The sequence below is a fragment of the Acinonyx jubatus genome, chromosome B3, assembly GCF_027475565.1.
Source record: "Acinonyx jubatus isolate Ajub_Pintada_27869175 chromosome B3, VMU_Ajub_asm_v1.0, whole genome shotgun sequence".
NCBI lineage: Eukaryota > Metazoa > Chordata > Mammalia > Carnivora > Felidae > Acinonyx > Acinonyx jubatus.
The window spans coordinates 132,690,381-132,703,572 of record NC_069386.1 but is presented as its reverse complement, the minus strand read 5'-3'; the positions used below and the strand labels follow the sequence as shown (position 1 = coordinate 132,703,572).

General features: G+C 42.2%; 2 protein-coding genes across 5 annotated transcripts in view; one reads left to right on the top strand and one right to left on the bottom strand.

The window, feature by feature from the left end:
- CPSF2 (cleavage and polyadenylation specific factor 2) overlaps positions 1 to 5,003 on the bottom strand; it is a 33,716-nt gene extending 28,713 nt beyond the window's left edge. Inside the window, exons 1-2 of one of the 3 annotated variants that reach the window (XM_027066457.2) lie at positions 4,847 to 5,003; positions 872 to 933 (exon numbers count right to left, since the gene is read on the bottom strand). The gene's annotated coding sequence lies outside the window, so the exon portion shown is untranslated. Of the gene's footprint in view, positions 1 to 867; positions 934 to 4,846 lie in introns of those variants that run through there. The other 2 variants (XM_027066458.2, XM_015086270.3) reach the window with 2 other exon arrangements.
- Positions 5,004 to 5,162: 159 nt separating this feature from the next.
- On the top strand, positions 5,163 to 11,560 carry NDUFB1 (NADH:ubiquinone oxidoreductase subunit B1). 2 transcript variants are annotated; one of them, XM_027066460.1, is made up of 3 exons: positions 5,163 to 5,334; positions 10,364 to 10,508; positions 11,451 to 11,560. In XM_027066460.1, exons 1-3 carry the CDS (start codon positions 5,178 to 5,180, stop codon positions 11,485 to 11,487), a joined length of 339 nt encoding a protein of 112 aa, XP_026922261.1. In that variant the 5' UTR covers positions 5,163 to 5,177; the 3' UTR covers positions 11,488 to 11,560. The 2 variants fall into 2 exon arrangements, with proteins under 2 accessions (XP_026922261.1, XP_026922260.1); XM_027066459.2 differs by having other exon boundaries at positions 5,260 to 5,415.
- Positions 11,561 to 13,192: the final 1,632 nt, after the last annotated feature.

Below are 13,192 nucleotides of genomic sequence, written 5' to 3'. Positions count from 1 at the left end.
ATAGTTTGTACGTTTTCCCAGTCTCAAATTTATTCTGAGATGGTTTTTTAACAACCCTAAAGTCCTTCCCCAACTCAGTTATACCCTGTGACATCTCTACTTCCCTCAAAATGCTTACTGCTCTCTATGCCTGCTAGTTACTTATTTACTTGCTTTGCCCATCCCTGTCTTTCCTCCTCATCCCCGCACTAGACTATGAATTCCATGAAAAAACAGACCTTGTCAGTTCTGGTCACAGTTATCCTCCAATGTGTCCACAGTGCCTAACACATGGGGGGGGTGGTCAACAAAAGCTTAAATGAATGAAGTATGGCTAGTGTTAAATGAGCTTAGTGAACTGGCTACACCATCAACAGTTATCTATTCTTATGCATTTCCCCTTGCTTGGGAGAGCTGTTTGAGGCTCGATCCTTTTTTGTGTCCTTACTATATATTATTAGCACGTGTCTTAAACACATAGTGGTTGTTCCATAAAGAACTGATGAAACAAATAAGTTAAAATTAAAAATATGTGGACTCAGCATATTCCTATTTGTAAGGCATGAGAAGTACAAAGACATTTCTCCATTTGATGAAAAACATTTATAAATACAATTTTGGGAAGGAAATAAAAAAGTTCTCCCTGCCAAAAAGCTTCCTGTACCACAAGTATATTAGTGGCCTAAGAGAAACTCTTTTCCTACTCAAATCCACCTTCACTTCCACTTTATTTAGATTACAAAGTGGAAATAAAGTAGCTTGCAGACAGAAGTGAATGAGTTCATGTGAAAGCTTTTTGCAGATAGACCCAGGTTTCAACAGGTGAAAAGGTATTTTTAATACAATTGCTCATACTGTGGCTATATCTTTACTAGAGACATTCATCACTTACTGATATCTCAGTCGTATATAGGATGAAACACCATGAATTCACGGGAAGAGTTCTTCATAAATCTAAAAAATAAAGAGAGTCTGCTAAATGTGGTATAACAGATTTACTTCTGTTTTTAATTATGGTGTTTACCTTCTATGTCATGCCCTAAGGTGAACACATGAGCAGCAGCAAGTAGCATAAGAAATGATCCTGTTTTTAAAAAGAAAACCTGTCCTAATTTTTGGAAGCTGAAGCTTACATAAAACAAACAGAGATAATAAAAGTCAAAAATATTGTACCAAATCGGTCACAATCAGGGGCTAAAATATGCAGTTTAGGAAATAGGATTTTAAAAACTGACATTAGCTTATGTTAATGAGAATCATAAAAGAGGTGAGATCTTAAATTACTCGTTAAGGATGGGCAGGCCCCGAGAGACAAAAACAAAAGGTATTTCAAACAGGGGAATAACATGACCAAAGGCACAAAAAATGTACAGAGTGTTAGTGGAAAAAGCAGCTGGACACACTTTCATATAAGCAAAAAAATGAAAGAAAAATTCTAATGAACAGAAAAGGGCCAGATAAAGGCCTTGGACTCTGGATCTAGTTCTTCAGGCAACAGAGAAACATTTTAAGTTCCATTATCAAGTAAGATGACATAATACAGGAAATTCTGTATTTTAGGAAAATCAGTTGGTATGGATGATTGATTAGGTAAGATACAGAGAACAAGGAGATGAAAAGGAAGAGTATTTAGCAAACTACTTCCTCCTTTCGACTTTGCTGGTTCTATTTTGAGACTAAATGCCTTTGGTCTCAAATGTACTTTGTGACTATATGACATGAATTCATTAGTTCTTATCTAAGTAACCAAGGCTTGAAATTCTACATGTTTGATTCCTTCCTTTACTTTTTTTGAACAGTCTGTTACCAACTCCTGATTATTTTTCTTAGCCTCAAAATGCTTTCAAATGTATCATTCCCTTTCCATTCCTACCACCAGTACCTTAAAGCAGGGCCTCATTACCTTACATTTGGGTTTCTCTGTTTCTCTGCCTCCAGCCTTTCCTCCCTTTCATCTCAACCTAAACATTACTGCCAGGTTAATTACCCTTTGCTCAGAAACCTTGGAAGGCTTCTCACTGCTTGAAAAAACAAAAACCTGAATGCCTTAACTGGCAGTAGAGGGCGCCAGCTCACCAGTGTCAAGACCGAGTTCAAATCCCACCTCCTTACAAATTCCTCTATCATTAGTCTAGACTGCATCGGCTCTGCCCAACAAAAATATAATGCAAGCCATAAATGTAATTAAAAATTTTAGGGGCGCCTGGGTGGCGCAGTCGGTTGAGCGTCCGACTTCAGCCAGGTCACGATCTCGCGGTCCGTGAGTTCGAGCCCCACGTCAGGCTCTGGGCTGATGGCTCGGAGCCTGGAGCCTGTTTCCGATTCTGTGTCTCCCTCTCTCTCTGCCCCTCCCCCGTTCATGTTCTGTCTCTCTCTGTCCCAAAAATAAATAAAAACGTTGAAAAAAAAATTTTTATTCACAGCCACGTTGAAAAGTTTTGGGTGAAATTACTTTTAATGTATTTTATTTAACCCAATATATTCAAAATATTATCATTTCAGCAGGTAATCATTATTAAGTTATTGAGATATTCTACATCGTTTTTCTTACCAAGTCTTTGAAATTCAGTATGTATTTTATATTTACAGCATATTTCAAATCAATCTAACCACAATTTCAAGTGCTCAACAGCCACATGTAGCTCGCAGCTGCAGTAACAGCACTAGGTCTAGACTCTAAAACCCATGCTTTCATCTGTAGAGCACTGTGCTCTGCCACTCCTGAAGGTGCAGGCTGGCACCATTCTATTCTGATGTACATGTCTTAGGCTTGTTTTTTTTTTTTTTTTTTTTTTAAATGTTTATTTATCTTTGAGAGAGAGACAGAAAGCGCACAAGCAGGGGAGGAGCAGAAAGAGGGAGACAGAGAATCTGAAGCAGACTCCAGGCTCTGAGCCGTCAGCACAGAGCCTGATGCAGGACTCAAACTCACCAACTGCGAGATCATGACCTAAGCTGAAGTTGGAGGCTTAACCGACCTAGCCACCCAGGTGCGCCATCTTAGGCTTGACTTTAATGGTATCACCAACCATTTAGTCCTTGGCCCAAAACCTCTGGAGTCACCCTTCCTCCACCAAATTGCTGCCACCAGTTGAATCCTATTCAGAAAGGTCTCTCCAGGCACCTAGGTGGCTCAGTCGGTGAAGCGTCCAACTCTTGATTTCGGCTCAGGTCACCATCTCACAATTCGTGAGATCAAGCCCCATATTGGGATCTGAGTAAATAGCATGGAGCCTACTTGGGATTCTATCTCCCTCTGCCCCCGCCCCCCACAAGCTCTCTCCCTCTCTCAAATAAAGTTTAAAAAAAATTGTTTCTTTCACACGCATTACTATCCTACTTCAATTGAGGCACACATTACCTTACCTGAATGACTGCAATTTCCTCTTACCTAGTTTTCCTATTCCAAGTTGATTCTCTATACAGCTGTCAGAGACCACCCTGTGTGTGTCTGTGTGTGTGTGTGTATACACACACACTCACGCCCTTTCCTTGTGCAAAGTACGTGCACTGGCTCCCCTCTAACTACAGGATAAAGCCTGAACTCCTTAGCTGGAAATCAAGGTCCTTCACAAGTGGCTCTCAATCTCGCTCTTCCTTCGCCAACCACCCTTGCACTGCATGTTCCGGCACATTTATCTTCCCACCCTCCCTCAGCGCGCCAAAACTTCTCAAATCTCTGCATCCAGGAATGATCTCCTCCCGAGCCTAGTAAATTCCTTGTGACCCTTCATGACCCAGCTCAAATAGCTATTCCTTTGTGAAGCCTTTTTGGTGGCCTCGGGCGGTTTATTTTCATTTAGCACAAACAGCACTAAGAATGTTTGTTGAATGGACGTTGAATGTATAGGTGAAGAGCAAAACTGATCATCTTTGTATCGCCAGTATCAAGCACAGCACTCAAATCCTAACCTAACCACAGTACCCTAACCAGGTCATAAATTGCTTCCTTGAGTCTGACGGACTCATTCATCCCAATTACCAATTACAGTTACTTGCTCTCTCAATAACGACCTTGCATGTTGATGACAACCAAAAGGAACTACACAAAATCCAAGGGAAAACGAAGGAATCTGGGTTGGCCTTTGAACTCACGTGGTACAAAAAAGCCTCTACCTGGTTAGTTCAGAAAGAGAAGCGGCTTCTTAAAAAAAAAAAAAAAAAATCACAAGGGTTGCAAAATAAAAAAATTGGGGATGGGTAATTGATAACTCAGGTTCAGCAGGTGGCAGGAGGCCACACTTGCCAGTGTTAAGGCTGGTGTGACCTCCAGTTTACTTAAGAGCTAGTAAAACAGTGACGGTGGAAGCGCTCGAGGGCAAAGCGAGGGCTGGGAGGGTGGGGAGGCTGGGGGGCGCGAGGCGCGGAAGGCCAAGACAATTTTAACGAAGCATGGTTAACATCTTAAAAGGTCCCCGGAGTCGATTAACTAAAAAGGACGCCTACTTCGTGCCCAGTGCTTAGCAATCTCGTGGCCTTTGAACCCGAGGCCACGGGAAGACCCCCAGCGAGGAGTCCAAGAACACGGTAACCACGAGACCAAAGCTGGCGTCAGATTAACTCCTCCAACGCCGAGAAACAGGGCAGAGGAAAACAGCAAAAAAAAAAAAAAAAAAGGGGGGGGGCAAATAGGAGTGAATCCTACGGACTGCCACAAAGACCGGGAGCTCTAGACCCCCGGAGAAATCACTTCTCTTTCCCTCGCTGAGCACTTCTGCCAGGTCCGGCCAGGACAGTCGCAACCGAAACCCCAGGAGCACGTCCCCAGCAGAGACCCGGCCGGAGTTGGAACCAGGGTCTCCCCTGAGGGCCGAGGGCGCCCCCTCCCCCACCAAAGGGCTCACTCCTTTCCTCCGCCCTCACTTGCCTCGTCAGTCCTCCCCCAACGCCGTCCACTGCCCTTCCCAACCCCTAGTCGAATCCAGGTTCAAGAGCGAGAAAAGCTGATGCTCGCTCAGCAGCACCCGTGACGATCAGCCAGCAGAAGGCCCCCCGATGGCGGCCGCCATTTTGAAACTGGAGGCGAGCCGCTGAGGCGGGGAAGGCCCAGGGCGATACCATCTTCGAGGGGTAGAGACGAAGCTGTGGGAAGTAGATGGCGCTTTACCCCAACAAGTCCCGTCATCTTGCACCGAAGGTGTAGTTTTAGAAAATTTATAATGTGTGAAAAGCTAAAATAAATACGAGAAGAGTCAAACATGAAAAGGAAGAAGGGGTTTGGTTTCCCACCGTCACCCCTCTCTTCGAGCGGGCGTGGCGAATGGCAGGTCCCAAGGCCGCAGCTTCCGCCGGCGCCGGTGGCTGGGCTCGCCTCTGCCCTGGGTCGTGGGGTCCTTTTTGGCACCAAGGCCGCAGGTGGGTCCCGGGTCCAGGAGCGCCGAGGCGCCCCGTTGTGTAGGCAGGGAAGGTCCACCTCTAGGAAAGCCCTCGGCGGCGGTACGTGTAGGCGGCGGGGGTGGGGGGGGGCGGGGTGTGGCTCGGGGCTTGCGAGCTGTGGAGACGGGGAAGGGAAATCGGGGTTTCTTCCCGGGGACGGCTGGGCTTCCGTTTTGCGCCTGGCGGCTTTTGGAAAGGGTAGTAGGAGGCTGTCATTATTGGAAAACGTCTTTAAGGGATAACCCGGTGACCGCCCTTGGCCGGGCCGCAGAGGTTACAGGCCGGGGTCGCACTCCAGGCTCAAGGAGGGAAGCCGCTGCTTCTCTGCCAGCATCACATATTCGTCCAGGTTTCAGCGTTCTGTCTCCTCGTTGCTCTAGATTGGAAACCTCGTTCTCTTCCAAATCGCAAACCTTCTTGAGCCGGCCATTGCGCGCGCGTACACACACACACACACACACACACACACATCACTTAAAAAATGTAATACTGCATTTGTGCTTGGTTTCCAGGGTGGATATGTCATTAAGACGTTTCCAGATCTCAAGCAGTTCAGTTTCTCCACGCATCCCGCACTGCTTTTCATCGATCATATATATGGTTCAAAAAAATGTCGATCTAAACTGCTGTGGGGACCTATTAGAGATTAGGATTTCATTTTTGAAATATCTATTCATTTATGTTTTTACAACGTAAATTGGCTTACAAAAATGCATACCAGATTCAGTTTTCTTTTTAGAAGTTACGCGAGAAAAATTGGGTTGAAGAAAAAGTAATGTTAAGAAAAATGAGATAATCCTGAGTGAGGTCGCTCTAAATGTTTACCTCTAGAGTTACCTTAACGTACAATAAAGCACAAGTAGCTTGAACCAAGGAGCCACCCTGCCTGAGTATTAATCCCAGCTCTACCACTTAACTGCATTTGTCACATTATGCAAGTTGATTGTCCCTGGATTTCCTCATGAAAAAAATGTGCCTCCTACATCGGGGACATTAGTGCAGACACGCATAGTGTTGTGAAGATTACATGAGGTTAGTGATGGTGAAAAGCAGTAAGAACCGTACCTGATAGTGCTATATGAGTCTGCTCTTTCTAGAGGCAAGGCAAAAAATTTGGAACATTGGTAACAGAGGACAGGTGATAAGTTAATGATTCCTTGAGTCTGTAAGAGAAAAAACAATTCGTTTTTCTTAGGAATACCATAGCAAGTCCCAGTTCTAAAGTAAAAGCAGAATTTTTCATGAGTCTTCCGTGGAAAGAAGACAGTACTAAGTGCAGTGTTCTCTTGGTCACCCATGTGGATGTCCCTCTTCATCCAAACCTGGGCTTGTTTCATTGGAGTCTGTCCCAGGACCTCACTGCTGTTTGTCCATCACTGAAAGCCCTCTATGGTCTTCGGCCCATGACCAGAGCCTGTCTATACTCCACCTTCTAGCCATTCTTCCGGGAATCATTCTAGCTCACTCTTAGGTCCATAAATCTTTGTCCTCCCTGGTCATCCACTCACAGTGAAATACAGAGGACAAATTATGTTCAGTGCCGCTGCTCCCGAAGTCCCTAGATAGATGATACAAGTGTAATATGAAATGCCTGTGGGACTAAATTTGTCATTTACCTCCTAGCAATAGAATCATGGTGGCTGGACCCAGTTCTGTATTTTGAACATAGAATCCTTCCATCGACCATTCTTCACCTGTGGAATATATGTGAGAGCCTATATGGAGCCAGGGCCTCAGAGGCTTGTCTCAGAATCTTCTCAGATTCTCAGAGTAGAGCCAGACAAAATACCTACTTGCCCTGTTGGAAGAATGCCAACAATAATGGCTTATAGCCCACGGGTGGCCATGGGCTTATTTAAAACAGTCTCGGACTGAGTCATCAGGCATTTTTTAAAATGCAAACACTATCGCGGGGTGCCTGGGTGGCTCAGTGGGTTGAGTGTCTGACTTCAACGCAGGTCATGATCTCGCGGTTGACGAGTTTGAGCCCCAGTTGGGCTCTGTGCTGACAGCTCAGAGCCTGGAGCCTGCTTCAGATGCTGTGTCTCCCTCTCTGTGCCCCTCGCCCACTCATGCTCTGTCTCTCTCTGTCTCAAAAATAAAATAAACATTAAAACAAAAAATTTTAATGCAAACACTATCTGACTCTGCTGTGCTGTTAGGCTTGACCCCTATTAAGAAATTTGAGGAATCTGTAGCAACAGGTGACAATACATGAGAGCTTGATTTCTACAGAGGCCTATCTTGTCTAGTAGTCTGCATTTTCCTGCTTTCAAAGTTACATTGTTTGATTAAGGCATGTATTATTCCCATATTTGATTGGCTCAAGTTTATAAAACAAGGGGCTATAATTTGGTGGGCACTTGGTCAGATTCACAAAAAGTGCTTTGTATCTAAATGCAAATAATGTTACTTAAGGCACAATGCTAAGAGAGCCACCATCTTCTAGAAAATAAGATGAGGTTACCCAAGAACTATTTGCATCAAATTAGCTAACTAAATCAATTCTTTGAGTTACAGGTTTTTCCAACCCCACCCAGAAGGAGGACCAAGGAGTCTCTATTTTTGATAAAGACTCCCAGGTGCTTTTTAATTTTTTTTTTTTAATATTTGTTTATTTTTGAGAGAGCATGAGCTGGGGAGAGGCCGAGAGAGAGAGAGGGAGACACAGAATCCGAAGCAGGCTCCAGGCTCCGAGCTGTCAGCACAGACCCCGACGCAGGGCTCGAACCCAAAAACCATGAGATCATGATTGGAACCAAAGTCGGACACTTAACCGACTGAACCACCCAGGAGTCCCAGGGCTCCCAGGTGCTTTTGATGTGCAGGCAAGTTTGAGAATAACAGCTGTAGACAATAGACTAAAACTTTAATGCCTAAACTATATATATTTTAAATACCTCATTTACTTTACATAATTTTCCAGATTGGTGATATTCAGACTGGAACCTGCTATATGTAATATTACACCTTATTAAATAGAGTATATAGTAATTGTGCAGCTTTTTACTTCATGGCCATTTTCTAGCCCAGTGCCTTTAGATAGTGATTAAGTTTGAGAAATATAGTAATAGAATGTGTAAGTATGAGAAACGGTGTCCTAGGAGGAGAGGCAGGATCCAGTCTACCTAATCCTAGCAGTTTCATGCTAAGCACTTTTGTTGGCAGTAACGTGTTCTCTTACTAGGGTATTGTCCTATGCCTTCTCAGCCATTGTATATTATTTATTCATTTTAGATTCGTATATAGGCAGATGTATTTTGAGTTCATCTTTAGGTACACATTTTTACAGAAAACTGACAATGCAACTATGTTTTTATGGAATTAATGCAAATTAATTTTCCATTTGGTAGCTTCTAGTTCTATTCTTCCTCTTCTACCTTTTAGGAACTCTTAGAACTTAAAATTCCTTAAGTGCCATGAATGTCAGTTCAGGAAGAGATCAGGAATATCAATTCAGGAAGAGAGGCATTGTGATCTAATAGAATACAGAGCTTTGAAGCAAACCTGAGTTTGAATTCCAGCTCTGTATTCAATTTTAGGTTAAGGTGTTTTCTAATCTGTAAAATTAGGATAATAATAGTTATTTCATGTTACATATAAGACTATATGATGGCTCCGGTACCTAGTAGTCGTTCTCTGAAAGTAAATTCCCTCCTGCCCATATCTTTTATAAAATCACTGATTGATATTGAGATCTACCATGACATTTTTTTTAATGTTTATTCATTTTAGAGAGAGTGGGGGAGCGGCAGAGACAGAGGGAGACAGAATCCAAAGCAGTTTCCAGGCTCTGAGCTGTCCGCATAGAGCCCGATGCAGGGCTCAAATTTAGGAACGGCAAGATTATGATCCAAGCCACAGTTGGACACACAACCAGCTGAGCCACCCAGGTGCCCCTAGCATGGCATTGTTGAATGTGGTTATTTTTTTTTTTAATTTCTCCCATATCTTCATTTACTTTCAAAAATTAGTTTCAGCTTTGTGCTGTAGCAGTATCACAGCTAATGGGGTTTATCCGAGTCACAATTACTGCTAAGTCAAAAATTAGTCTTCAATATTTATAGCTTTATCTAAAGAATTTGGTTTTTGGCATAATAGTATAATTATATTTTAGTATTGTAAGAGGTCCTAAAAGATTTTTTTTGGTCTTAAAAAGATTTTACACATGTGTAAAAGTTTTAAGTTAACAGTAGGAGGATGCAAATACTCAGCTTTTACAGGTGGAATTTTTTATACTCTCCATTTCTCTGCACTGTACCATATCAGATCACTAGTGGAACTAGAAAAAAAGTTAGTAAGTTGATTTTAGTGCAATGCAATTTTTAAACTTTTTTTTTTTAAGTTTATTTATTTTTGAGAGAGAGACAGAGTGTGAGCGGGCAAGGGGTAGAAAGAGAGAGGGAGACAGAGAATCCGAAGCAGGTTCCAGGCTCTGAGTTGTCCCCACACACCCCGACTCAGGACTTGAATTCATGAACTGTGAGATTATGACCTGAGCCGAAGTCGGACTCGGTGGTTAACCGACTGAACCACCCAGGCACCGCATAGTGCGATGCAATTTTTATATTAACCATTGTCACCTATATAATCGTCGAGTAGATTTTAAGTTGTATACTGCATTCTGATGCTGAGCAAATTTGAAGAGGCTTATTATGCTTTTAACATTTACTAAATTCAGGATTAGCTCTCTGTTTCAGATGCAATTAAAAACATTTTTTTTAATGTACTTATTTTGGGAGAGAGACAGAGGGTGTGTGCACGAGTGGGAGAGGGGCAGAGAGAGAGGGAGAGAGGGGATGCAAGCAGGCCCTGAGCTGTCCGCACAGAGCCCAAAGTGGGGCTCGACCACACCAACAGTGAGATCATGACCTGAGCTGAAATGGAGTCAGAAGCTTAACCGGCTGAGCTACCCATGTGCCCCAAAATGCAATTTTTCAAGATATTTCAAAGGCAGTTATATTTCTGCTCATTCTTCTTTTTTGTTGTTGTTTGGTTTTTTTTTTAGCATTCATGATGAACGTAATTCAGATTGTTCGTGACCACTGGGTACATATACTTGTGCCTGTGGGATTTGTCCTTGGATGTTATCTAGACAAAAAGAACGATGAAAAGCTAACTGCCTTCCGGAACAAGAGTTTGTTGTTTAAAAGGTTAGTTTGTACGTTTGTTTTAAACCAACAATTGGCCAACTTTTGGTAATACTCTTTTTAATACCATGTGTGCCAAAAATAAGCAGAAAGGGTAAATTTTCCCCCAAGAACTTCTATTCAAATGCTATCATTTTGTAGTGTTATTTGTCGTTTAATCTTTGGATAAAACTGAGTGATTACCTTTCGAATAACAGATCTTCAGTTTATGAACAGGGTATTTCCGATGTTTGAATTTTTTTTTTTTTTTTTTTTTTTTTGGCATTCAGGGTACATTTGTAATATAGAAACGAAGTTTTAAACTAGCTCACCAAAGCCTACTTTAGTGTGGCTTTCACATACATTATCAGACAGCATTTTACATAAACCAGAATGTGGCTGAAATATATGATACCAATAGTGGCTCAGTGCTGTGTTTGCAGCAACACTGCTGGAGAGCTCTAGACACGGTGGCCAAGTGATCAGAAGGCAGCTGACTGCTGCCTGGTCCCGTTGTGTCTCTGGAGATGGCTTTTTTGGCAGCAGAGAGGTAGTTAGCAAGGCAGGGTGCCTGCCACTGGGTGTCACCTAGGTGGGAAGAAGCTCCGGGGACCAGAGGCTTGAGCAGCATTCACAGTCCCTATGTAGAGGGGGTCTATGGTTAGGGATTTCAAGAACGATCAAATACATGAATTAGAAAGGGTTTAGAAAACCTCAAGTGAACAGAGGATAAAAGCTTTCATACAGACTAAGAAATTACGGTTCCTAAATCTAGAAAAATGAAATTGAAGGGCTGGTAAAAGTTTAAAATCATGAGAGAACAGAATGGCTCTGTTGAGTCTACATAAAAACTTTAATGGGTCAATTTAATAGAATATAAAATATTGAACTCATACTCTTCTTTTTCTCCCCCATGAAAGTTTAATTTATACCTTTTCCTTTCCTTCCTTTCTAATTTCCACACAGGGAATTGAGACCCAATGAAGAAGTCACCTGGAAGTAAAGGCTGTGACTGAAATACAGAATGTTCACATTTTAAAAATTGGGAGAGAAATAAAAACACATTCATTATTTAATTTAAAGTGTGATTCTTTTTATGTTGGAGTAATCTTCCACATTTCAAGTAATAGGCACACATAGCTTAAAAATAATTATTGACCGCTTGATTATGCACATTGATGTTAAATTTACAGTCAGCATTTCATTTTCTTTTCCCCATTTTAGACCATAGCACTATTAAAACACATAGCAATTTTTTCCTCAGGTATTTTTCAGAAAAATGTTTTCAAATTATGTGCTTTAGAAGGATGACACTAGCTGAAAATTTTGGTGACCTTGAGTTTGGCAAAGACTTCTTAAATACAACACATAAAGCATGAACTAGTTTTAAAAACTTTTGCTCTTCAAAAAATACTGTTCCAAAAATGAAAATGCAGCCATAAATTGGGAGAAACGTAATGTACAACAACTTATCTAGAATATGTAAAGAACCCTTCTACCTTAATAAGACAACCCAGTTTTTTAAAACAATTCACTTATTTTTTTAAGTAATCTCTACACTCAGTGTGAAGCTCAAACTCAACGACCCCCAGATCAAGAGTTGCACGCCCCACTAACTGAGCCAGCCAGACACTCCCAGCCCAATTTTTTTAAATGAGCAAAAGATTTTAATAGACACTTTACCAAAAAAGATAAGAGGATGGCAAATAAAGTACATGAAAAGACTCCCAACATCAGCAGTCATTAGGGAAATGCAAATTTAAGCCACAATGGTACCGTGACACACCTATTTGAATGGTTCAAGTTAAAAGATTGATGTATTTACCAGTGTTGGCAAGGAACTGGACCTCACACTGCTGGCAGGAGCGTAACCTGGAGTTGCCAGTTGTAGCACTTTGGAAATCCAGTTGTGTGGTTTCAAATGAGAAAAACACCTATCATATGCCCCAGCCATTCCTCTCTGAGATACTCATCCATAAAAGAGAGCCTCCTTTCACACAAAGACTTCCATAAATATGCATAATCCAATATTAAAGATAACCCAAATGTCAATCAAGTCAATACGCTGTGTTAAACCCATACAATGGAATACTACTTGGCATTAAAAAAAGGAATGATCTAGAGTGCCTGGGTGGCTTAAGTTGGTTGGGCCACTGACTTTGGCTCAGGTCCTGAACTCACGGCTCATGAGTTCAAGCCCCATGTTGGGCTCTGTACTGACAGCTCAGACCCTGGAGCCTGCCTCAGATTCTGTGTCTCCCTCTCTGCCTCTGCCCCACTCCCTCCCCCCCGACCCTCCCCCACTCATGCTCTAAGGTAAATAAACATTAATAAATAAATAATTTTTAAAAAGGAATGATCTAATGCTTCAACATTAATGAATTTCAAATGAATTATCCAGGATGAAAGAAGCCAGACAAAAAGCATACGCTTTACGGTTCCACTTATATGAAATGTTAGAAACTGTAAACTATAGTAACAAAGCAGATCACTGATTGCCTGGAGGCACAAAGTCCAGAAAAGGGTTAGAGGTAAGAATGACCAGGGAGGGACAGCACCTGAGTGGCTTGGTCCATTGAGTGTCTGACTCTTGGTTTTGGCTCAGATCATGATCTCACAATTCGTGAGTTCAAGCCCTGTGTGTCGGGCCCTGTGCTGATGATACGAAGCCTGCTTGGGATTCTCTGTCTCCTCTCTCTCTGCCCTTG

Bases quoted from the DNA above. Each gene is read 5' to 3' on its own strand.
- NDUFB1 (XM_027066460.1), top strand. From the start codon at position 5,178: ATGAAAAGGAAGAAGGGGTTTGGTTTCCCACCGTCACCCCTCTCTTCG. The intron at 5,335-10,363 runs GTGGGTCCCGGG...TTTTTTTTTTAG, and splicing joins TTTTGGCACCAAGGCCGCAG to CATTCATGATGAACGTAATT. The intron at 10,509-11,450 runs GTTAGTTTGTAC...ATTTCCACACAG, and splicing joins AAGAGTTTGTTGTTTAAAAG to GGAATTGAGACCCAATGAAG.